Below are 26,519 nucleotides of genomic sequence, written 5' to 3' on the forward strand. Positions count from 1 at the left end.
CAGTTGTCTCTGATCACCTTCGGAATTTGTGTATATCGTTGAGTAACATAGATCACGTCTGTATTTTTGTGTCTACCTCGGGAAAATATTCTGGCTGGATTTGATTGTTTATCTAGCATCACATCGTCGTATACAACTAAATTATTAATAAATCCGTCTATGGAATCTACGGATGGTGCTTCATCAATATCGGTTATAAACTCTATAACATCATTATCCTCATCCAGTAATCGCGCGTTTTCATTGAAATCTTTAAGTACATCATAACATCGCTGATCATCAACGGATGGTGCTACTAAATATAATTTATCCCATTTCAACCATCTCATTATCAGATTAAGTAATAATTGCGTCTTACCCGATCCAGATGGTCCTATGATAATCATTCTGATGGAGTTCGGTAGCGCAGGATGATGCTTAACTGGCTCTCGTTGCCGAGTTGCTGAGAAATCAATTATATCCATATATATTATAACATGAATTTATATTGTTTACGCTGTAGAGTTAAAACTCCAACTACTGATTTAGCCACGGTTATAACAAAAAAACAAAAAAATAGCGTACGGTGGAAAATGTTCTATATGCGGTAGAAAGAAATTTTCATTTTTACCTAATAAGCGCGGTGGTGATATTGCTAATTTGATGTCAAAGTTTCCAGGTGCTCCATGGGCTAAATACAGCGGAGAAAAACATCTACCAGGATATAATTATTGCGGTCCTGGTACTCGACTCGATATCAGGCTCGATGATCAAGATCAACCAAAACCAGGCGAGGAACCAATAAATGCTATTGATCGAGCTTGCCATGCTCATGATGTAGCTTATAAAAGTCAAAATCTACAAGATAGGCATATTGCAGATGTAAAATTAATTCATTCATTAAATTCTATAAAAAATAAAAATATTAGAGAATCATTAGCTAATTGGTTAGTAAGATCCTCGATGAAAGGTAAATTAGCGATTGGGGCTGGTAATTAATAATGGAATCAATTTATTATTCACCGAGAGGATACTGGAGAGGCAAAGCAGCAATTGGTAAACTCGCTGATGCAGCGGCGGTTAAACATTCTACTGCTAAAGCGTGGTTGTCCAGGCAGGCAATATGGCAAATTTATCTACCACGTCCTAAACGAATTCAGTACGCGTATTTCGATGTCAGTGTTCCTAATGAAGTTCATCAAGCTGATATTCTGTTTTTACCGCATGATACTGTGCGTAGAAAAACGTACAAATACGCGTTAACCATAGTTGATGTTGCAAGTAGATATAAAGAAGCAGAGCCGCTATCAGCGAAAACATCATCTGAAGTAGCCGATGCGTTTGAACGAATTTATCAACGAGGACTCGGACCACAAGGTGGTCTGCGATGGCCACAGCTACTACAGGTTGATCCTGGCAAGGAATTTCTTGGTCCAGTATCATCGCTGATGAAACAACATAATACCAAAATACGACGAGGTCATACTGCAATTCATCGTGATCAAGCAATTGTTGAGCGATTTAATCGAACACTTGCTGAACGGTTATTTGGATATCAATACGCGAGGGAATTTATTCAGGATAAAAGATCTCGCGAATGGGTGGCAAGATTACCAGGCGTGATAGCTGCATTAAATAATGAGATCACACGAACAACCAACATGAAACCCACTAGCGTGGTCACAAAAAAAAATATACCAACACAACGAAAAGATGCTGGAAAACAAAAAATATTAGGTGATGTCACAGTCAGATATTTATATGAGCCTGGTGAACTTGAAGGTGGTAAAGCGAGAGCGACTGATCCTATTTGGAGTGTTACCACACACAAAATATCTACCGTGACAAGATCCACTGGAAGAAACGTAGGCGTTTCCAGACCTGCAATCTACAAATTAGATTCGGCCGCTCCTCAACGTGGATTTACACGTGAACAACTACAAATAATTCCCGCGGATACACAACTACCACCGCGATCACTTCAGTGATTTCGATCACTTAACTAGCACTAGTGCCAGCGCTAAGGGTGCCTGCACCCCGACGTCGATTACACTCAAGACAGGTTAACATGGTATTTTCTCGTGTATGACCGCGACTATTATCTTTTCTATCTACGGTAAATTGTCTTGAATCATTACTCGAATACTGCCATAACATTATACAATTACAACATGCGCAATGATTATTCTGCTGCTGTTTTAACTTAATAATAAATTCAACATCAAGATCAAAGTCGTGTTTATTTTTTTTATCAGATTGTTTGTATCCGATTAATTTTTTTCTTATTATATCATCATCGATGATGTTAAATTTATCAACGATTTCAGGAATTATGATTCTACGTAATTGAGATATATTTCTGACCCTCGATACTGCCAAATAAACTAAATTTGACCACTCGATGCGATTGTCTACAATCCAGACTTGTGTATCAGAAATAGTTAATCCCTGAGACGAGTGGATCGTCATGGCGTATCCCAACACCAATGGAGATTTGTCAGCGTGTATTGCATCTTCGACCACACTGATATCAACGGCGACAATATCATTTAATACGAGATTCTGTTTCCTTGACTCTGTCAAGGGTCCTGGAATATCAACATTAATATTCTGTTTTCGTGTATCTGATGGTCCATAACATAACGGAACGGGTAGTTCTGAATATTGTTCTTTATGCAGCTGAAATAACTGCTGTTGTAAAGCGTCTCTGATTATTTTTCTACTTGCTACGATCAAATCGTTGGGTCTCCATGAGTTCAAAAAATCACTCATTGATGTCTCTGAAATCACTCCACGTATTATTTCACACTGAATTTTGTTTGATTGTAATCTGATTAATTTTTTAAACTCCTTCAAATTTGCATCAAGAGCTCTATGATCATCATCTATTTCTTCGTAATAATCAACGAAATTTTTTAACCAATCATGTGGAGATGGTCCAACAAAAGGCGGAGGTTGACCATGATCGCCACACATTATTATGGCGGTATTTTTTGTCAACAACCAATCAAGAAACATTTTTAATGTATCCAATGAGACCGTGCATATCTCATCCCAAATAATTATTTTAGGTATATATTTTTCTCCCATCCGTTCAGGAGTCCATGTATCTCCGCGCCACCGAAAGAAACTATGATACGTGCACGATTGTACTTGCCGCTGTTTCATCTCACGTGCAAGTCTATGTGTGGGTGTCAGCACGATTATATCTGAATTTCTAAAAACATTAATCGTTCGAGTTGTTTTGCCGCATCCACCAGGTCCATTGAGATATACTGTCTTATATCTGGTTATTGGATCACTCAACGATGGTGCCTTCGACATTTCTGATATTTTATTACCCTCACGATAAAAATCTCTCACTGGAACATCTGCTGATTCTGTGTAATTGTATAATAGTTCCTTTTTTATTCTCCACGAACCCCATCGTTCATCATTACTTGTAAATTTCTTAACAAGTTCTAAATATTTACTCGAAATATAAAACGAATCTGTTGCGACTCTGACTGCGGTCTCAGGAAATCTATTAATCATCGATAATAAATTTATAGAAACATAAGCCAACATGGAAGATCTTAGATGAGTATATTGTGGGGATACGTCATTTATGTAACTAACGATCGTACCCAATTTTGTTCCGTCGGATAAATAAACACTTTCTCGATTTACAAATATATTTTTCGCTGTTGTGTCAGCGATTATAAAATCGTACTCGGCATCATCTAGAATTAATCGTGCGTGATGTCTTTTATAATCATATGCACCACCCTGAGTAAATTTACCTATAATTTTTCTACCGAGATCTTTTGCAGTTTTGAGTTTATTAGGAATATCATCTTCGGAAACATCAGGATATTTTTCCTTAAACTCGCTAATAACTTCAGAATCTGACACGGGCAACCAAACTTTGGTCTGTGCATGATATGATATAATTGCCTCACTGACCACCAACGATATCAGTATCATACAATCTAGCATATATCGTAACAAAACTATAGGTGCCCAACGTTTTTCACAAAAATGTCTACCAAACCACACATAACAAATCTTGTGAAGATTTTCGTTAAACTCGAATGATTCAATACAGGCGAATCCAGTCAGATCAAAGTCAGGTAATGGTCCATTAATTGCCACTCGCGTCATCTCGTTTGTAGGGTGACCAAATCTTTCAAAGTACACAGAACAATCTCCGTATCCCAGAAAACTTCCTGGATAACATGCAACCATATCAACCGAAATAACATCATTGTAATTGTATTTGGTATTCCATAATCCGCCATGTCCATATTCGACACAACTTGCGCGTACGTCCTCGAGTAAATCAAATCGTGTTGGTTTCCATGAATTTCGTTCTCTGGCGAAATGAGCCGCAACAGATGGAACGGTAAAACAATTAGTTAGTAATTTTTCAGTATTTTCCGCGTGCTTGCACTGTAAAAACGTCGCAAGATTTTTCATCTCGTCATGGAGGGATTCTGTGCGATATATTTCACCGTTCGGTTTGACAAACTGATCAAATTCACCCTCCTCATTACTTTTAAATAACCATACCGATACAGGATCGGTTTTACTTATTTCGTTGATAAAATCAAACATACTATCTGCCCCAGAATTATCTGCCCCAGAATTATCTGCCACAGAATTATCTGCCCCAGAATTATCTGGGGGGTAAAATCTAACAGTTCGATCACGTGGAAATATTGTTACCGCGTTAGTCCATGCGTGCGCGTTATGATCGATAATATTTATTGGAGCTCCTTTCGATTTATATTTCGACTGGTACAGTACTTCTCCCGTTATTGTCGCCACAGTTATTGGAAATTTTAATATTTTTCCTAACTCAGCAACATCTTTTATTGTAGCACCGGTATCCTTAACTGAATCAGCCCACGAGTTTATTTTTTTACGTCTTAAATCAGTTAATCCATTTCCACGCATCGCGTTTGTAAAGTGTTCTATTACTCGTTCGGCTACACAATTTAACCTTGAAAATTTCATCGGCGCTAGTTTATCAACGTTGGGATTTTTATTTATCTCATAGATTCCATAAATAACCGCCGTTACAGGATATGCTCGCTCATAATACGGTTTGTCAATACCTGTCAGTAGACCCGGTCTGGAATTTTTACTTAATATGATAGTTTTATTATTGCCAAGGACAGGATCATATTTGTCACGGATAATCCAACTATCTGTTTCTGTTAATACAATAAATTTTACTCTGAAGAAATATTTTTGATTGCCCTCGTATTCAGCGATGTAGTTAATGATAGTTGCCGCTCGCTTGTCATTCATTGTGGCGTCCTTGACAGCGTCCTTGACTTTGTCGACACTGACTTTGCCAGCTTTCTTGACTCCGTCAGTGCGTATAATCTTGAACGTTGACCATGTATGAGATGCACCATCCGTGTAAAATTCTTTCTTGGCGTCGTGAATTTTCGAGATCAAACTTTTATTTTTCGGATCAACCAGATCTCGTACTGGCAAGTCAGAAGATAATCTGTCAAGGTTGAATTTATATTTAACAGGCCTAGTTTGGGATAATCTCTCAAACTCGTTCATATAATTAAAACAAATATTGAAATAAAGAAAATTATATATATATATATACAATGTCCCAATGCAGATGGTTGATGATCGGCTCGGTAAATCGATGCAACAAATCCTGTAGAAGGGAATTTTGTTGGATGCACTCACAAAACATACGACGAGGAAGTCTAGGACCAATACCATGTCTACGGTGTGGTATTGGAGTGCGAGGAAAGACAGAATTATGTGGGAAGTGCGGCGGGAAACGGTTCAGAGAGCTTAAAAGATATTATGACAAAAAAAATAATAGCGGTGAAAACGCTATAAAATCCGTGAGGGATTATATATCAAGATTTCAGACAAACAATGATTTAAACGTATAATATTATTATAATGGAGCAAAATATATTTGTCCCACATCCTGTCATAACAAACTATGAATCAAATATTAATGGTATCATCAGACACTGCAAGTTGAAGAGACAAGTTGGTTATATTAATAATTTTGGTTATCTAATGTTCACATGCGGGGGGGGAAAGAAACATTATCTATGTCATAGATTTACGTATGAATGTCATAATGGGATGATCAATGACGGTCTTGTTATTGATCATATTGATGGAAATCCTCAAAACAATAATTTATCCAATTTACAAGCTATCTCTCACAGCGAGAATAATACACGTGGAAATACAGGAAGATGTAAGACAATCGGAAAGAGGGTAGTAATTTCCACAAACATAGAAACCGGCAAAGTAATTATGTTTCAGTCTATGAACGCGGCTGCGAAATATTTTGATATTCACTCGCAATCAGTACAAAGAGCGGCAGAAAATATATATAAAACAGCTTTTTCGAAAAAATATAAACAGAAAATTATCTTTAAGTATCAATAACTATCATCACCACATTATTAACTATCATCACCACATTGAATTAATTTTTTTAATTTATGTCACAGTAGGTCCTCCATACACTACTGAATTTTTGATTATATAAGGGGAGATTACTTTGTAATATATAGTTTTCTTCGTAGATTTTTGTTTTTTATGATCGTAATTAGTCAGTTTAACTAATTACATCGTAACTAATTACATCGTAACTAATTACTCGTAGAAGTATTATTTATGTTTTTTAAATATTTCCCCATCATACAACATTACGAGAGATCATGATAATGTTATTGATCCATAGGAAGCTGTGTGTGAAACAGAAACCGTTGTCATGGTAATCGACCTGCAGTTGTGTGTTCATGCCACTGTTATTATTGATTCTCAGTCTGCTTAGGAAAACCGCTACAAATACAGAAACTGTTGTTATTGATTCTCAGTCTGCTTAGGAAAACCGCTGTTATAAATACAGAAACTATTATTCAGAAACCGCTGTTATAAATACAGAAACTGTATTTATTCAGAAACTGTTTATAAAACAGAAACTGTTATTATTCAGAAACTGTTTATAAATACAGAAACTGTTATTATTCAGAAACTGTTATAAATACAGAAACTGTATTTATTCAGAAACCGCTACAAATACAGAAACTGTTATTATTCAGAAACCGCTACAAATACAGAAACTGTTATTATTCAGAAACCGCTACAAATACAGAAACTGTTATTATTCAGAAACCGCTGTTTAGTGTAAATATTGGTTCCTTAGCTATATAGCTAGCTATATATTAACTTCCAAAACATATGTTCGTAACAAGGTTTGATAGCTCGATCAGTATGGTATTGGTCTGTGACGCTCGCGGTCCAGGATCAAACCCCCATGGCTGACAATTTGTCGGTGGTGTACGCATAATTGCGATTTTTATAATAGTGGGGGGAACCGCAAAAACCCCCCCGCTCAGCAAATTCCCAACCACAATATTGACTTGTGGTTGATACCTATTTTTCGTATCACCCACTGGATTAATTATTATGGGTGGGTTTTTGCTGAGCGTACCTTAATTAAGTTATATGTTTGTGCTGTCCTTGAAACATCCCGACGAACTCGAAGGGGTTCTGGGATATTTTTTTTTATTTTAAAGATTCATATATTATAAAATGAACCATGAAAATATCAATGATGTAATTGTCGCTATTAAAAAATTGAAAAAAGATGGAATTAATATATCTGATGAACTTAATCCTGAAAAAATAGTTTCTGACTTTGAGATTTTACAAGAACGTAAAACCATGGGGACACACACACTATCATCTGAATACAGGCTCATGAAACGGATTCAATCGGCAATGTTTCAGTCGCTAGCTACCGTAGAAGATGATCATGTGAAGGAGTTCGTTCCTCTTTCTACCGCCGTAGAAAGAATTAAATCGTTATTATCCCACGAGTATGAGGCAAAGAAAACGATTAGTACTCGCATAAGACTATTAAGAAAAATTGTCAGATCGTGAAACGATCCAAAGTAGTAATTTTGAAGATGACTGAGATCTTTGATCAGAAATATTATTTCTGAATTTGATGGGTTAGTAATTTGTTTTTTTTTACTGAAATTTAACAAATTTGTACAAATTTCTTAATTTTGACTACCATTTACCCCATCAAAAACATAAAATTGTACAAATTTCTTAATTTTGACTACCATTTACCCCATCAAAAACATAAAATTGTACAAATTTCTTAATTTTGACTACCATTTACCCCATCAAAAACATAAAATTGTACAAATTTCTTAATTTTACAAATTATTTATTTCTGAATTAATTTATTTATTTACTGAATTAATTTATTTTTTTTTTACTAAAATCAAGAAAAATGCACGAATTACTTGATTCTGACGGGGTAGTTGGTAGTCAAAATCAAAGAAAAATGCACGAATTACTTGATTTCTGACGGGGTAGTTGGTAGTCAAAATCAGGAAAATTGAGCAATTTCATTGTATTTTAGTAAAAAAAAAAAAAAAATCTCAGTAAAAATAATATTATTAATAAATAAAATTAATTTATAATAAATAAAATTTATTAGGAACAATTTGACAAGGTTAGAATTTATTTCTGACGGGGTAGTTGGTAGTCAAAATCAAGTAATTCGTGCATTTTCATGTTTCTGACGGGGTAGTTGGTAGTTAAAATCAAGTAATTCGTGCATTTTTATGTTTCTGACGGGGTAGTTGGTAGTCAAAATCAAGTAATTTGTACAATTTCAGTAAAAATCAGGAAAATTAATAAATCCTATTTTTTTTTGTGATAGAAATTTTAATTTTTACTTTCATCGACCAGCTTTTTTAGTTGCCTAGGCCGATTAATTTGTACCAAACACAAATTTGTGCCAGTAATAATAAAATATTTTTTTATTTATTTTTTTAAGTTGATCGAATTTGAGTCTGATCTCTGTTACAAATGTTCTTCTAACTGTTAAGAAATCCTCGCGTGTAAAAACCCTCCATTACATGAAGATCTACGACAAAAGTCCTTAGACAGAAATCCTTACGACGGAAGTCCTTAGGACAGAAATCCTTACGACAAAAGTCTTACGACTTTACATACAGATTTATTACAAGCTCTTCTTCACGTATGTCAATTAAGCGATTAAGGTGGTCTGTGAGTTTAAAATTGATTCGCGTTAACATATTATTGTGACACCGCAAATACACGGGATTAGTTGGTTCTTGCACGATTAAACTTCCAGGGGGAACTTGTGGTGTGAACGTGTACAGGATGTATCCTTGTTGAGCCTGATTTGATCTTCCGAGATCTATTTGATAGCTGCCATCGATTACGTCACAAACCAGATTGACTGCGACCGTCGGTGTTATATTAACGATCCCCGGAGATATGTGTCTTCCGCCGCCGTGTGGATCATTATCATATCTGAGAACAACTGCTAATGGTGCTAGTTTTCTCCATGCATGGAGTATTTTAGGAAAAAACTCATCAATGACATCACTGACAGATTTTCTTAACTCGGTTACACTATACCCGGGAAATTTATAATTTGGTACATCGGCTTCTGTTAATTTATATCTTTCTAACCATTTATATGCATTAAATTTTTTAAATGATTCTAAACTAAGCATCGCTTGAACTATTCGGTTATTAAAATATTCCATATCTGATATAAGCTGATTTAATATTTCCACACGCGTGATGATTTTTTCACGCGATGACGCTGATATGTCAAAAATATGTTCGTTAAAATATTGATTCAGTTGATCTAGTTGTTTTTTACATTCTTGATTGATTTCCTGAAAATATTCAATAATATCACTCCGATGAAGAGCAAAAATACGTCCTGCTTCCCCCTCCCGACTTACAAAAATCCATGCCTCAATATCGTCGTGAGAGATAAAATGGCTAAGCATTAATTTATTTTTAAAAATACGTAGTTTTTCCCCGTATGATGGATTAATTTCATGATATGATTGCCTATCCGTGACATAATCAGACTTTTTCGGTTCTGGTGGTCCTTCATACACCGGGGGAATTTCAGGCCATCCTAGCACTGATCTGATTGAAGATTTATAAATATCAACGGCATAATCAGGCGAGTTTATTTCAATCGTCGAGGACAGGGTGGGTTCATGAACATTAATTGATATTTTTGATTCTTTTCCCGTTATTGATTTTATTCTACGCGCAAATTCCTCACTGACCTCTTCAATCTCGTAACTGCCAGTTGGTATTCCAACAACAACCCAGTCAGGTGTTCCATCGGGTTTGTTCTTGTTAGTAAATACGAGTGAATTATTTGCTGGTGTACCATTAAATGATTTTGATCTGATATTTGGCCAGCTGTAATATACTCGTAATTGTGCTAGTGCTATTTCTTTTACCGGAATTGCGGTGGGAAAATTAACACTAAATTCAGGATTAATTGAACTTACCGAGATCATCGTTATCTTTGGCGGAGTTGTGTTGGTCACGATCTGCTGGAGTAATTCTGTCATTATTGATACTTGTATCTTTAATACCTTCGTCGTATATTTTGGTTATCATTGAAAATTCGAAATCAGATATAATTCCATCACTGAGACTCGCTGATAACAACGAGGATAATTTCGAGTATGCTACCGTCGCTGTATGTAATTTTATTTTGTAATCGGATAATTTTTCGTTCGTACAAGTACATATTTTTTTTGTGATGATACCAAGCACACCTGCAATAGTTGTTGCTGCTGAAATACAGATAGTTACAGCTACTGGTGCCATCGTTGTCAACGCTGATAATATTACACCGGTTCCAGCAACAACAGCGGATACTGAATAAACAATCACATCAACGATAACCAATCGTCGTCGATATTTTTTTACTTTTACTGTATATTGATCAACTTGATCTTTTAGCGCAGCCTGCCATTTACGCGCTTGATTGTATCTGTATTGTGCACCGTCCATATATATTTTTATACAGTAACCAATTGAGGTGTTTCAGCTACAAATTCCAAACACCACCAGAAGGATGTTGTGGTTAATTTCTTATCAGCTGCTTCCAGAATAAATATTTCTTCGGTTCCGCTATTTAATACAACAGATACAACCCCGGAAAACCTGTCTGTGGAATGACGCCATGGAAACGTTGTAAATATTTCAAATTTTGCAGCACTAAACACAGACAACCTGTACACGCCAGTGACTGTTGCGGTATATTTGATAGTATTATTTTGCTGCGACCATGTTGCAAATCCCGATGATACCGTGCATACGATGTTTGTGATATGCCCGGGAGTTATTGCAGCTGGAATTTTAATCAAATTTGTTTTGTTGACAATCTCAGGAATTCCCGCTACGATGTCTTGCTGTTTTTGTTTGATCGTGTCTAGGTCAGTTTTGATATCAACGAGTTTCATGTCAATGGCGCGTGGAGTACCGAAGAATTTATCTATGGCATCATCGATTTTTTGAAAATTTCTTCGAAATCTTCCAAAAGCTCCTGTGTGAACGTCATACTCGGCCCGTAACGTGGATAATTTACCGTCTACGGTGCCATAGTTGACATCGACGTATTTTTTTGTTGCTGCGTCTTCGTCAGATGTTGGATCTTTTAAAACTACTATTTTGTTCCCGTTCATGCTGAGTTCACCTGTCATTGTGTCACCGGTGTTTCTCACGCGATTAGCAACACTTTTTGCAATTTCATCTCTGATGGTTTTAAGTGACATACTTGAATCTCTGATTCTACCACCGTCAGTAAACACGGGAATATTATCTGTAACTGCACCAAGTACTCGCCGGACTATATCATTCCATTTGATATTGCTGGTTTTTAGTTTACCATATCGATCTTGAAAAATAACAACTTCATCTGGGTCAACTCCAGCCAGGTTCATAATATCAGCGAGGTCATCCTTAGTCACATACTTCGACAGATCAACGTCGCCGAGCTTTTTCTTAACGCGTGAAGAAGATCTTCCGTAAATATCAACCATTATATAAGATCCTTCGGATCTAAGATCTGTTTAAAACGCCTTACGCGCAACAAATCGGTTGCTTGTATAATCGTGCACGACTTTATGTGGCGGCCTGGATGATTTTGATATAGCGTCGAGTACATTAATTACTTCATGGCCGCATATTGACGGATCTGTCATTGTTTGTGTGGGTAGCGTTGAATACCAAACTCTACAACCAGAGGTTGTTGCGTGGAGTGGTGCGACATACTTGATAAATTCAACAGGTGGAGCTAACCCGTACGAATCAAAATAAACAATTCCACGCGGGTCAACCGCGTATGATACCCAATGAGTACCGGGTCCGGAACGTTTGTCAAGATTAATAATACCTGTTTCTAGTTTGTTTGGTTGTTTCGGTAATTGATCTCGCATAAAAACACCTCTAAAGGCGGATATTTTTAATTTTTTAGCAGCATCAAGTAAATCAAAATTTGATGCTGGAACGTCTAACGAAATGATCCTGGAAGCCTTAGGCCTCTCCCCCAACGAGATCCTGGCAATCTTAAGCCGCGCCCCTTTTTTTGTATCCTTGCCCTGTTGCTTTCTTTAGTGCCATTCCAGCGGCTGTTCCAACAGCACCTAACGCGGCCGCTTTTGCTACGGCTGGAGCAGCTGCAGCTATTAATGCCGGAATGGCCGCAAGTAGTGGGAATATACCACCCGTTTTAACCATGTCTTGGATGGCGCTCGGGGAGAGATGGAATTGAACTCCAGTTTTTGATTCTAGGGCTTTATTGAAATGTTTAATCTGATTATTTGTCAACGATAATTTGTTTGGACCACCACTAATATGATCTCGTTTTAGTGATATTTTAGTTCCGCATTTGTTGGCAGTTTTTGATTGAAGCTTTTTTACCTGACCGGGGGTCAGAGTAACATTAACATGACTATACGACATTTTTATATAAATAATATTTTTCTAAATAACACGATTAAATATTTTCCACCGGTGCATCAACAACCCTCATTCGACCACTACCACCTTCAAGTAACATGGCCTTGTCGCTAAGTATGACCGCGATCGCTCTGTAGAAGCCGGGAACAATTGGTGGACCGGGTATATCAGGAGGAGGGTTAGTAACATGAGCTCGAAAGTGTATATCAACAACAGATTGTTTGGATAAATCAAGATATTCTAGTGAAAAATAATAAATCGGATATAGACCTGTAAAATCTAGTTGTGATATTTGCAAGCCGGTATCTATATTTTGATCACGTCCCATGAATGACATTAAACGATGATACACGCGCGCTACATGATTTTGATCAAAATTTAGTTGTATATCCTCGGCTGGTTCTTGATGTCCATTTGTCCGTAAGAAAACTTCATTGACTCCAAGGTTATCAAATATCATATGTGAACGTTGTTGATTATTCGTCCGAGCATTATCTTGTAGTGCAATAAAAATATGTCGTGGTGCAGAAACACCCTGTTGTGATGCTATATGCCATGTAAATAAACCATTAATATTGCTTTGAGCAGCATCTGTGGTTACTGTTAACCATGATAGCAATGATTTACCACCTTGATCCATAAAAGATAGTAATTTTTGTTCCTCAGTAATAGATGGAGTCATTACTGGCATCCATAGTGAAAGTTTTGATATATTTACTTTACCAGCACCAGCAACACCAGCACCTCGCCAGATTGCATCATTATCATCACCTTTTCTTACGAGCACAATTGTGTGTTTAGCTCCAAAAATGACTTTTCTAACATTTCTGCAGAATCCAAAGATGTGAGATAATGGAATTGCACACGAAAAATTTCTATCATTTCCTAGCAACATATTTCTACGTGCTGCAAATCCCAGGTTGTAAGTCGCACTAACACTTTTTATAATATCAAAAGCAGCAGCTGGTCTGGCTGCGTATTCAGGACCATCAGCAACCGGTTGTGGATCAGATGCAGTATCTGCTGGTGTTCGTACTTTGGTATACTGAACATGATCAGCGTTGTTGGTAATATCCTTAGCAAACATCATTGTTGGACCAGCTGATCTTGTAAAGTCGTCAGAATATCTCGCCAGACCAATTATTGTTGTAGCAACGTCGACATCCTTCTGAATTGATTCAATATTTTTTCCATCAATCATGTATGTGGCGCTATCAAACAGTGCCATAATTCCGTTGTTGACAAAACCAACACGCAAATTGGCACCATATGCCGTATCATCCCCCTTTACAAGTTTACCTTCTACTTCAATAAACGCTTCAGCGGGCAAGAAATATCTACTTGTATCATGAACCTGTAATTCGATTCTCCCCCGCTGATTTGGTAGTCTTGCGTCATAAGAATAAAATTGATAATCACGTACTGACTCGTACTTAAGGACAGGTGCCTCCATATCAAATGCTGGGTCTGATTCGCGCCTGAACATTTTTATTATAGTTACCATTTTTCCAAATGATGATCATCGTCGACGAAGACCGCTCCCTGCTATTAAATTTGCTGTTATATTTTTTTCTGCTTCTTCAGATATCGCCGCTAGTTTTTGATTTGCAGCCTGATTTATTATTTTACTTACGTCTGCGGGCATCACCTCAGTACTTGCCAGTTTCACCGGTGGTTGTTGTTTTCGTCGCAATAATCGTGCTAATCTTTCTTTGATCGCCGAGAACGCCTTACCAGCAACATTGACAATTGCACCAGGAGCTTTATCACGAACAATATCAATAGCCTTCATCGATAATTGTTTTGCAACAGGTGCTACTTTTGGAGCTATCCTCGTGAATAATCCCCGAATGACATCACCAAGTCCATTTCCGTAAATAACACTATAGATTGGTAATCGTGAGTTTACCGCTCTAACCTGTGTGGGTTTACGATGATTATCATGCACAATCATCTTATTTTATTTACCATTTATCTAACAACTAGTCATCAACGAGCTCATCAATAAGTTCTCGGTAAACGCCAATATCCATGATACCACCTTGAAATAGTCGCCGACAAATATCAGCTGCTTCATTGGTTATTTCTGGTGAATTATTTCCGGCACGTTTTCCTCCTATGAGAACTTCTAACCGTGACACGTCATTGAGGATATTATCAAAACAAATAAAATTATTTCCCAGACCACTGCCAGTAACTCCTTCTCCTTCTGATTTCTTAAATAGTCTTAAGGGTGATCTTTTCTTAAATAGTCTTGAGGGTGATACTTCTTCTTCTTCCTCACTTATTGTTCTGAGAGATTTTGGTTCTTTTTGTGCAAGATACATGTCTATTTTTCTGCGATAATCATTATATACCTCATCACTAGAGTAAACTCTATCTTTATTGTAATATATACGATATATCCATTTATACCAGATTTCAGGATCACTAATACGAGTGGAACTATGTTCAGGTCTTAAAAGTTCTTCTTTTTTATTAAAACTTTCTACTGCAAGTTTTGATAACGTATTAATATCCTCAATTTCTTTTATGAACTTGATACCCGCACTAGTAAATTTATTGCTCAGCATAATCGTTCTTCCTTCTTCTGATTTTGTTGATTCACGATCTTTCATATCACCTATCTCAGCACGAAGTTGTCCAATTTCTTCAAGTATTTCCTCACCAACAGGTGGAGGCTGAGCCGCAGCTATTTCCCCGGCTATGCCAGTTGGAAGATCTCGTAAAATCTTCTTTGCCTGTTTAGTTCTTCTTGCTATTTTTTCAGCCTGCGCCGCAGTTTGTTTTGATACCGGAAGAAGATCTTCTTTGATGACAGTTGCAACTTGTTCAGTAGCTGCAGTGACGGGTTTAAACAGTTTTTTAGTGTCTTCTTCATACTCAACGTTTGCTTCTTGCTGCGCTTGCAGATTTTTTCTAAATGAGTCTCTGACAGGAAGAAATTTTTTAATTGTTTCTAATCGTTCTCGTGCTGTTCTTGCAGTATGAGATTCTGGATGTATCATTTTATTATAACATAATAATTTAATTAATATCAGCAGAAGAGGAGCAGCAGAGAGGGGTGATGATAAAATTAAATTTAATTAAACAGATATCATTAATATAATGAACAACTGTGCGTGGCTGCGTCAAGGAACCACTAACAATTGTAATAAAAAATGTCGTGGAGAATATTGCAAGAAACATAATTATCTTATAAAGAAAAATCCTCATGCTGGTCCACGAAGATGTGTTGGATGTAACAACGGCGTTAGAGGATTATATCAGATTTGCAAAAATTGCGGTGGAGATCGATACAGAAGTTTGATGATATATTATAAACACAGAAAGAACATAAATCCAAAAATAGAAAAACCACCATCAGAACTTGAATATTACTTGAAACATAGAACAAATTCCGAAGATTCAGATGAAGATTCCCATGATTCAGATGATGATTCCCAAGACTGATAGCAGCAGAGAGGGCTCGTCTACAATTCTGTTTGGGACAAACAATAATCGTAGACGTGGTAATTGACCTCTATGAGTGGTCACTATTTTTTTTTGGTAAAACACAAGGGTGACCACTCCCTTAAGTGGTCTGTTCACCCTCTCTGCTGCTAAAGGAAATCATTTATTTAAGCTGCATCTCTGAAGCCACTGGATATATTGGGTTTGGAAGAAGGAAATAGAGTGGGCATTTCTAATCTCAGCTGGAATACTATTCCAAAGCAGAGTTCCAGAGTACTGGAAACTTTTTTTAAATAACTCCTTATTTGGTTTGGGAATTTTATACTGTTTGGTAGACATGGATCGCAGGTGGGAGTATTACCAGGTAGCCTATACTGGAATAGTGATTGTAAATATTCAGGAGCACTATTATGAGATATCCTGTACATTAATTTGACTTTTCTCAAACAGATTCGGTCTTTAATAGGTAATATTTTTAACCTACCAGCTAAACTTTCCTTGCTTTCTTTCTGGATTGATATTAGGCCAAATGCACTTTTTTGAAGATGTGCCAGCTTTGCTATGTTTTTATCATTTGAATTACCCCATACTGTACTACAGTAGTCCAAATAGGGTTGTATGTAACTGTTATAAAATAGTTTCCTGTGCCTTTCAGGGAGAAAATGTCTTATCCTACTGAAACTTGAATTGACTTTTTTACTGGTATGTTTGATATGTTCAGTCCATGATAGGTTATTACCTACCAGAACACCAAGTAGCCTATCATGACAGGCTATTTGCAGATTTGTATCCTTCCATGTCAGACATAGTTCATCACTATCAAGATTTGTCCTTCTTTGCCATGTTGAGATAAGTAATATTTTAGTTTTACCAGTATTTACCACCATGCCATTACATGTGCACCAGTTTTCAAGTTTGTTTAGTGCATTCTGTAAAGAAATTTCGAGCTCATGCTTTGTGTTTTGGATGTCTGACAATGTTGTGTCATCTGCATAGAGATCTGTAGATGATATTGAGTCTCTTAGTAAAAGTGGTAGGTCATTAATAAATAAAATGAATAGTAGTGGACCTAGAATTGAGCCTTGTGGTACTCCATATCTAATTGTTTCAGGTTCAGACAGAACATTATTTATGTAAACATGTTGTGTTCTCTCATTTAAGTACGAAGTAAACCATCTAATTGTTCTTTCATCACACTGGTAGATTTTCAGTTTCTTCAAAAGGATTTCATGATCCACCATGTCAAAAGCTTTCCTGAAATCTACAAATACAGTTCCTATTATTCTACCTTGGTCAAGTGCTTGAAGCCATTTATCAGTTAGGGAGATCAAGGCAGTCTCACAGGAATGGTTCTGTCTAAAGCCTGATTGATTAGGGTGTAACAGCAAGTGTTTGGTTAAATATGACATGAATGAGTCATGGACATGTTTTTCAATCAATTTTGAAAAGTTTGGTAGTATTGAAATTAGTCGGTAGTTATCAGCATCATCCTTAGAACCAGATTTGTGAATAGGAGTTACTTTTGCAGTTTTCCATATTTTGGGGACAGATGAGGTTGCAATACTTAAATTAATTATGAATGTTATGCTATCTACAATAGCAAAGGCAGAAGATTTAATGAGTCGTGGACCAATCTGATCAAGTCCTGTAGCTTTCTTGGTATCAAGTTCACTGAGACATTTTTTAACAAAGTTTTTGACACTGGTGGGATAGAGAAACATACCTCCTTTGAGATTTTACTGCTGCAGAACTTTTTCAGTTCATTAAAGTTGTTTTCTATCACTGGCTCTTTTAACTTTGTGGTAATGTTGATGAAAAAATCATTGAAAACATTTGCAATGTCAGTTTCATCAGTGACTATGGTGTCATTTACCAGAAGTGAGTGAAGTTTATTTGTCTGTTTTTTGTGCGTTCCTCCAGTGAGTTCATTGAAGACTTTCCAAATGGAGTTTGTGTTGCTCTTCTTGTTTCCAAGCAATGATTCATAATAAGTTTTTTTAGCTTTTTTGATCATACTTGTTATTTTATTTCTCCATACTTTATATTGTGCATGGTTTTCCATAGCCTTGAATTTGTCTCGTGTTTTCATAGCATCTAGGATTTCAGTAGTAAGCCAATTAGGTTGAATATCAGTCTTTACTCGATGTACTTTCAGTGGTGCATGCTTAGATACTACATCCATAAATAAGTCAGTCCACACCCTCATGGCTTCATCTATGTCGTCCAAATTTTGGATCATACTCCATGGAACTTTATATAGGTCATTGAGAAATTGTTCTTCATTAAAAGTTTTGAACGATCTGTAAGTGACCATTTAATGTGTATTTTTCTTATTTTTCTTGCATTTAACCTTTCTTGTCAAAAAAGTAGGATAGTGGTCACTAAGACCAACATTCGGTACATTAACACAAGCCACATTGTCTGGTAGGTTAGTATAAATGTGATCAATAAGAGTGCTTGATTTTTCTGTTACCCTTGTAGGCTCATTTACCAGCTGGTCTAGGCCTAATGATTCAATAAATTCCATCCAGCTGTTCCTTATTTGAGTATTGAGAAGGTCCTTATTTATATCTCCAAGTATATATGTTTCTTTCTCCTGTGCTAGAACATTTTCTATTTGTTTCAAAAAGTTATCATTCCAAAATGCTTTGGAGGAAGGTGGTCTATAAATGAAACCAGCTAGGAAAGATTTTGCATTATTTTGAAAAATTTCCACCCAGATACTCTCAATTTCATGTGACTCCAAGTCAAGTCGCCTTTTTACATTTACATCTTCCCTAATGTATACAACAAGCCCCCCCAGCTGTCTCTCTGTCCCTACGAAATGGTTTATTGTAGCCTTGACAGTGAAATAGATCATCATTGTGGTTAGCATTTAATTTGGTTTCAGTGAGTCCTAAAACATGTATATTATTTTCCATGGAAGACAACATTAACTTAATCTGGTCTATCTTTCCCACTATACCTTGTACATTTAAGTGACCTATGTTAAAACCTTTTGTATTTAGTTTCATATCAATTACATGTATGTCATCATGCAATGGGGTACTAACTGAGATTGTCTCCATACTACTTTTATCATTCTGACATCCTATTTCTATATTTAAATGTTCACATATATTAGCATCTTCAAAGTCACATACAAACCCTGAAAATCCATTTACATTTGCATTTGCATCTACAATAGTGTCCATTGAATAGTTAGAGTCAAGAGTCCCACTGGGTACATTTAGTTTTTTTGTAAATGAAGCGTTGGCATTCTCCTTTTTGCCAGTTTCTAATATGTATACATTGATGGACAAAGTCTTTGTGTTCATATTTATGGCACCTAAAACACTCTATCTGTTTGCCATGATGGCATACCTGTGTCATGTGCCCAGTTTCTCCACAGTTGAGACAACACTCTTCATTAAAGTGCTTGAAAATAGGGGCATACATGTTAATATTTCTCAGTAGCTGAGAGGTTCCTTTTCTGCTTAGATGAACTTTGTCTCTGTGGTAGAGACTAAGGTTGACATCCTGATTCTGAATGAAGAAAGATTTGTATTGTGGAATGTACTGTAGGTTGAAATCTTCACGTAAGTCAATTATCAGATCATTTATTTCTTTGGCCTTGGTGTCCACACGAGGAGGATGTCCCGATATCATTAATTTACATGTATTTGGGCTGCAATACCTAGCAGCATACAATAAACTTTCAAAATCTGTTTTGAGTTGATTTAGTGACCTTCCCTCACAGGCATCATTTCCACCTACTAAAATAATAATTTGTTTGTATTTGGTTAGGTCACTGTTCATTATTCTGCCAGTGATGTTGTTGATTTTTGCACCTCTTAAAGTCTGTACATCTGTTTTAAAAAGTCTCCTTGGTATTATACTTTTCAAAATTGAGGAGCCAATTATTAGAGTCCTATCTTTTCTGGCTTGTGATGTCGTGTGTTGGACTCTGGATTGTATTTCAGACACATATCTTGGAGGAAGGGGTGCTGAAATTGGTGTTTCAGTTGTGTGAACTACTTGTGTTGATTCTGACACATTTGTCTGAGCACTGGGAAATGCAGTTGTTGGTGAAGGTAACAGACTTGTTTGAACTGCGGGCCATGGATGTACACTTATTGCTGTTGCAGGTGTGTCACATGACTGAGAGGGGGATACTGTTGTCTGCAATGCAGGATTACTTTGGGCATCAGTTTTTATTTGCATGGGAGACTGAATAAAAAGATAGGGAGATTGGGACCTAAAATGGGGAGGTTTCTCGTGGCATTTTTAAAACCTTCTTTTCTCTAGATATTGACCGATCTTAACGGGTCCAATATGAGTGAAATTCTCAAAGGACATGCCTTATTTCCCTATGACACCCCTTATTTTCCCCCATGACATGCCCTATTTTCATATTCAGGTCAGCTGTGGCTAAACTGCATGATAGCTAAAGGTTAGTCTTAAATAAAACAAGCAACAAAGCCAGCGCAACTTATTAAAAAGTTAATCCTGCTTATCGTTGCAACTATTTTGTGAAAATGACTGGCCCTCCATCATAATTCAAAGAAACCATGTTCTACACTACTGTGTATTATGCAAGCACCAGCAACTGATTGGTAAATAAAGGATTCCCAATTTTGTTGAACTAATGGGTACTTAAATAGGCAGCCTCATGGTACTGTACATGTGGAAACTACTTTCCCTTCATTGTATATCCAACCTTACTTCCTTATTGTCAACTCATAAGGCATTTAGTATTGTTTACCATAAACATGTGTAGTCTGAATTAGTCTTTTGAGTACACATTTGCTGCATGTTATGTATTTTCATTCCTTGTCTTAATTTAACATTGGTAATTAACATTTGTATATATGGTATACAAATGCCAGGTATTCACTCAGGTAAGTTGCTTTGATGGGAATAGCAATATAGCATATGGAGTTACAGCATGCATAGTGATCATTCTTGGGATTGAAATTAATTGTCCACAGTTCTACTGTTGGGGTTTATTTTTTGTTTTGGTTTATTTTCTGAATTTTGTATTCTTGTAGAGGTAAAAACAAATCATAAATTTACGTGAGTAATGTTTAAACTTTACAATCTATTTACTAAAGAAGCGAATTCTTTCTAGTAAAGGAATTATTTCATCACAAAAATATTCACAGGTGATGCAACAGAACATGGCTTCAATGGACTGCATACAATATATCTATTTATGTAGGATTTTTCTTTTTAAGGATAAATGAAAATTGAAGACATAATATAATAATCGACAGTTCCCTGCAAAATACAGGCAATACATTATGAAATTGGGAGGTAGGCCTGGAACAACCCTAAAAATCAGGAGGTTTTATTTCCTCCCAGGGTGAGAGTTGACCAGTATGGTGTAAGGTCGCTTATATCAAAGCAAACTATAAACTCGGCTTTTATGGCATAGCATAATTTGTCGAAACATTATTTCTGAAACTTCATTATTGTATTTTGGAGATATTGTTAAAGTTTAGTGCAGTGGTACCTATGATTCGACAACAAGGGATGTACTTCATTTAAACCTATAATGTACATGTGGTGGCCCATTATGTAAATACACTCTGTTGCCTAACTGCAAGAGCTGAATCAAAACCGTATTGCTGTTCATTGTGTTATCATAATGTAATCACAATTTCAAGGCAAAATAGAAACGTAATTACTGATGCACTGATATAAAATGTATAATGCAATAACGCATAAACAAATTATAATGGGGTCAAAAGGGAGAGGTAGTGTTAAAGCAACTTGCGAATGCTCAATTCTTGTCATCATTCGATCAAGTTATACGAAAATCTAAATTAGGCAGAAACAATAAGAAAACAGAAATTGAAATAAATTAATTTTCAAAAAAGTTTATACCATTTCTTTTTAATAATTTTGTTAATGTGCCTAAATAAAGGCATTTAGAACTTACTGCATGATGTCACAGAATTCTGGGTCGGCTAAATACGCGGGTCATGCACTTTTTAGTGCTGATACCTATTCAGTTTTGGGGGTTGGCTTATATGCAAATGGGTTTATACGCGAGTATATATGGTAGTCATTTAAAGGCTTCATTGCATGTATCTGACAAAATTCACAGAACTTTGTCAAACAGATACCAACTTGTTACAATTGTAAGTCTGGTTTATATTTTCCCCTACTGAGTTTAGCACATTTTGCTAAAACCATGAACCGTTATTGTGTTAGTACAAACAACTAGCATTTATATATTATTTGTATATCACATACCTTGCTTTGGTTCCAGAGTTCCAGCTTGAACCAGATTACATGTGATATTGTTTGCTGCTGTGGCCATTATGATGTTCTAATGAGCATCAACTCTTAAGTCCATAAGTTGTCAAGCTAATAAAGTGATGACACCAGGACCGGGCTGAAAAAGATGGAAAGCAAACTTCAAGCCAAAATATATTCCCATGTAAGTAACTACTATTTAATTTAGAAGGTATCTGAAGATTTCAGCTTGTCTACAAGTAAATGTCTTAAAGGTTACAAACAGGTATCTGAAGATTTCAGCTTGTCTACAAGTAAATGTCTTAAACTTAAAGGTTACAAACAGGTATCTGAAGATTTCAGCTTGTCTACAAGTAAGTGTATTAAAGGTTCTATTCAGTATTGAGAAAATAAGTCTTGACTATATACACTGCAACTGGACAAACCATCTGCTATTGACCATATACACTGCAACTGGACAAACCATCTGCTATTAACTAAATACAATGCAACTGGACAAACCATCTGCTATCGACTATATACACTTCAACTGGACAAACCATCTGCTATTGACTATATACACTTCAACTGGACAAACCATCTGCTATTGACCATATACACTGCAACTGGACAAACCATCTGCTATTGACTATATACACTTCAACTGGACAAACCATCTGCTATTGATTTGCAGACGAAATAGGTACAAATAGATTGTGTTCTACTAAGTTGAAAACAAACAGGAAATGAGTATTAAAGTGGCATTAATAAATGCAATAATGCTGTTAACTCACAAAATGGCATTAATAAATGCAATAATACTGTTAACTCACAAAATGGCATTAATAAATGCAATAATACTGTTAACTCACAAAATGGCATTAATAAATGCAATAATACTGTTAACTCACAAAATGGCATTAATAAATGCAATAATACTGTTAACTCACAAAATGGCATTAATAAATGCAATAATACTGTTAACTCACAAAATGGCATTAATAAAAGCAATAATACTGTTAACTCACAAAATGGCATTAATAAATGCAATAATACTGTTAACTCACAAAATGGCATTAATAAATGCAATAATGACTTCATTAAAAACTGCATAACAAAATATCCTTATCTTTTACTGCAAAACATTAGCTGAAATGAACAATTTTCAGTTTTTTTGCTTGTTACTGGCTAACAAGTATATCAGATTATTAACAAATTTCTTATTCCTGCAATAGGTTGACTGCAGGGTCTGGTAACACCATCCCGAGGTCACATTACAGTTAAATGTTTCTGGTTATCAAGTGATCTATTGACAATAACTACAATGCACAAAAATAATAAAGACATACACACACATGCATATAGCACGCAATCTCTTATGACACAAATCAGATCGGCAGACACAAGCATACATTGTATAGATTACATGGTCTTCATAATATTACAGCATGGTTCCTATTTACTGCACTGCATAAGCCACGTATTCAGGCCTATTTTTGTATCTTCTTTGCTTAACTCAGCAGTATATTTGTCAATGTTCTTATGTTTCAAATATTTGCTTAAAAAGCATAATTGGAAGGATTTTGCTTTCTGAATCTGCAAGTGTTGATATAATATTTAGCCAAGATAAGTAAGAGACTACACAAGATGTCCAACTGTTCACTTCCTAAAGATATTGCTTTTTTTTGGACAAATGTAGAATATTTGGACCACAAGGTCCAACAAGTTTAGTACGACAGATTTGAAGTAATACTGCAATTAAAGAATAGATGTCCAATACTTTTCTTCTCACTCTTACAGAAAGAGCATTTGTCATCATCCAACATAAAAATTCTTTCCTCAAAGTTATTAGTGACAACTTTATGAATTAATTTAAAATGAGGTCAACTTTGTATCCTTAGTTTTGCCTGGCTACAATATCTTAGGCCAGTCTTCACAACTTATATTTTTCTCTGATAACTGTATCCATGTTTCTTGCTTAGCTTTATGTTGCCTATTTACCTTTTCTAAAAAAATCTCTGTAAACAAACTTCACTGGGTTTTGTTTTAGCAAGTTCATTATTTAATCCTATTACCGTGATCATCAACTAGATAACTAAGAATTCCGTCATCTTTCCAGAGCTGCTCTATTGCTGTAACTTTCTAGGTGGAACAAATTTTTAAAAATGAAGGACAAATACTCATTTGGATTTTGCAGATCCTCTTTCCAATTTGCTACTGCATAAATTACATCTCTCAAAAAATAGTTTTAATTACCTTGCCAATTTCTTCTAATTTTCTCCTTCCTAATTTCCAAATATCCTTCATATTTCGCAATATAGTTGCATTAACTATGTTATGCCACGCTCCATACTCGTTTTCCAGTAATATAACCCATCTTATCTTAATATACCTAATGGATAAATAAATGTGTATCATAGTTAATCCTCCATCACTCTCAAAGGATACTAGTAGATCAGGTTTAACTCTCTCTACTTTTCCATCCTATACAAACTTACATAATGTATGATATCTATTTGGTTTACTCTGATATATATTTGGTCTTCTATATGATATCTATTTGGTCTACTATATCATATATATTTTTTATACAATATGACATCTATTTGGTCTACTATATTTATCAATTCATTTAAAATGATTTCCTTTATTGTCTTATTGACATAATTTCGTTTCTTAAGATTTAAAAAGATTTTTGTGCTTTTTTTCTCCATCGTGCTTGGCTCTTAATGTAACACCTGTATAAGGGTTATATGTACTTTTTCCTTGATTCCTTGCTTTCTTTTTTTCCTTAAATCGTCCAGAATTTCCCTATTTATATGATCTGACAATCCCCGTGAAAGTATATTTCCTGTTCAATTTTCATTAATTTGTCCAATTTCTCCTTTGTTTTCCTAATGGATTTCATTTTTGAAATTTCAAAAACCATCTGATCATTTACAACTTCTTGACCATGTCTGTATAATTATTATTCATCAACAGCTGAGCACTAAAATTCCATTATTGTTTTCCTCTTGGATACTTCGAAAAAACAACATCTGAAACAAAAGCTGAATGACGAGTCTTAAAAACATCTCCCTCCATTATAACATCTTTTTCCCTAAGGACCACAAATTCAACAAAGAAAATCGAAAGACTATTCAGACCTCCGTATTATTACTAGGACAATGGCTAAAGATGCATTTATATCTCCATTCAGCAGCCCAATATATTTCATCAGTTGTGTACTATGAGTTTCTTGTATGCATACAACAGATACATTCTTTTGTTTTGTGCTTTACCCACTGGAAAATGTCCTTTCATTTAAAGACTGAACATGCAGACCTCTAACATTCTAAAATAAAATTTACATTATTTTTAATAAAAACAACAGAAATGTTACACGTACATAACCATTTGCTGGAATATATAAAGTTTCACCTTCATTTATCATACGCATCGCATTCACAAAATCCAAACACCGATCTAATGGTGTTACAGTACATACTGTTGATTTGGCGGGTAACTATACTTTAGATTTGTAAGTTAAATATTAATACAGTCGGCAATGGAGATCATTCTTATATGCACCTTCAAAAGTCCTTAATGGAGGTAAATCAATTGAGTGCACCAATAAGCACAGAAAATACGAGTATAAATTAAAGTGGATGTATGATTGAGAGAAGAAAAAAAAGAAAAAAGCAAATATGAATGTGTATATGCAGATGTTGCTGGTGGGAAAATGAATGTGTATACACAGATGTTGCTGGTGGGAAAATGAATGTGTATACACAGATGTCGCTGGTGGGAAAATGAATGTGTATACACAGATGTGGCTGGTGGGAAAATGTATGAGCCAAAAGACAGAACTAGAACTTTGATTGTGGATGTGTACTTTGAAAAAGATGATTCAATGATGAAGTAAATGTACATATGAATGAAATTTGATTTATGAATTGCTGAATTAAGGAATGATATGACACAGTGAAAGAGGAATTAAGGAATGATATGACACAGTGGATGAGGAATTAAGGAATGATATGACACAGTGAATGAGGAATTAAGGA

At 35.7% G+C, this 26,519-nt stretch overlaps 1 protein-coding gene across 1 annotated transcript in view; it reads right to left on the reverse strand.

Annotated features, from left to right (window-relative positions):
- LOC149772559 (uncharacterized) overlaps nt 1-26,519 on the reverse strand; it is a 187,672-nt gene that overhangs the window by 151,780 nt on the left and 9,373 nt on the right. Inside the window, exon 3 of the mRNA XM_089947658.1 lies at nt 22,492-22,633. Within this exon, the coding sequence (XP_089803784.1) occupies nt 22,492-22,558 (67 nt within the window). The 5' untranslated portion in view covers nt 22,559-22,633. The remainder of the gene's footprint in view (nt 1-22,491; nt 22,634-26,519) is intronic.

The sequence above is a fragment of the Sinohyriopsis cumingii genome, unplaced genomic scaffold, assembly GCF_028554795.1.
Source record: "Sinohyriopsis cumingii isolate HCF-2022 unplaced genomic scaffold, ASM2855479v2 utg001397l, whole genome shotgun sequence".
In the NCBI taxonomy this organism is placed as follows: domain Eukaryota; kingdom Metazoa; phylum Mollusca; class Bivalvia; order Unionida; family Unionidae; genus Sinohyriopsis; species Sinohyriopsis cumingii.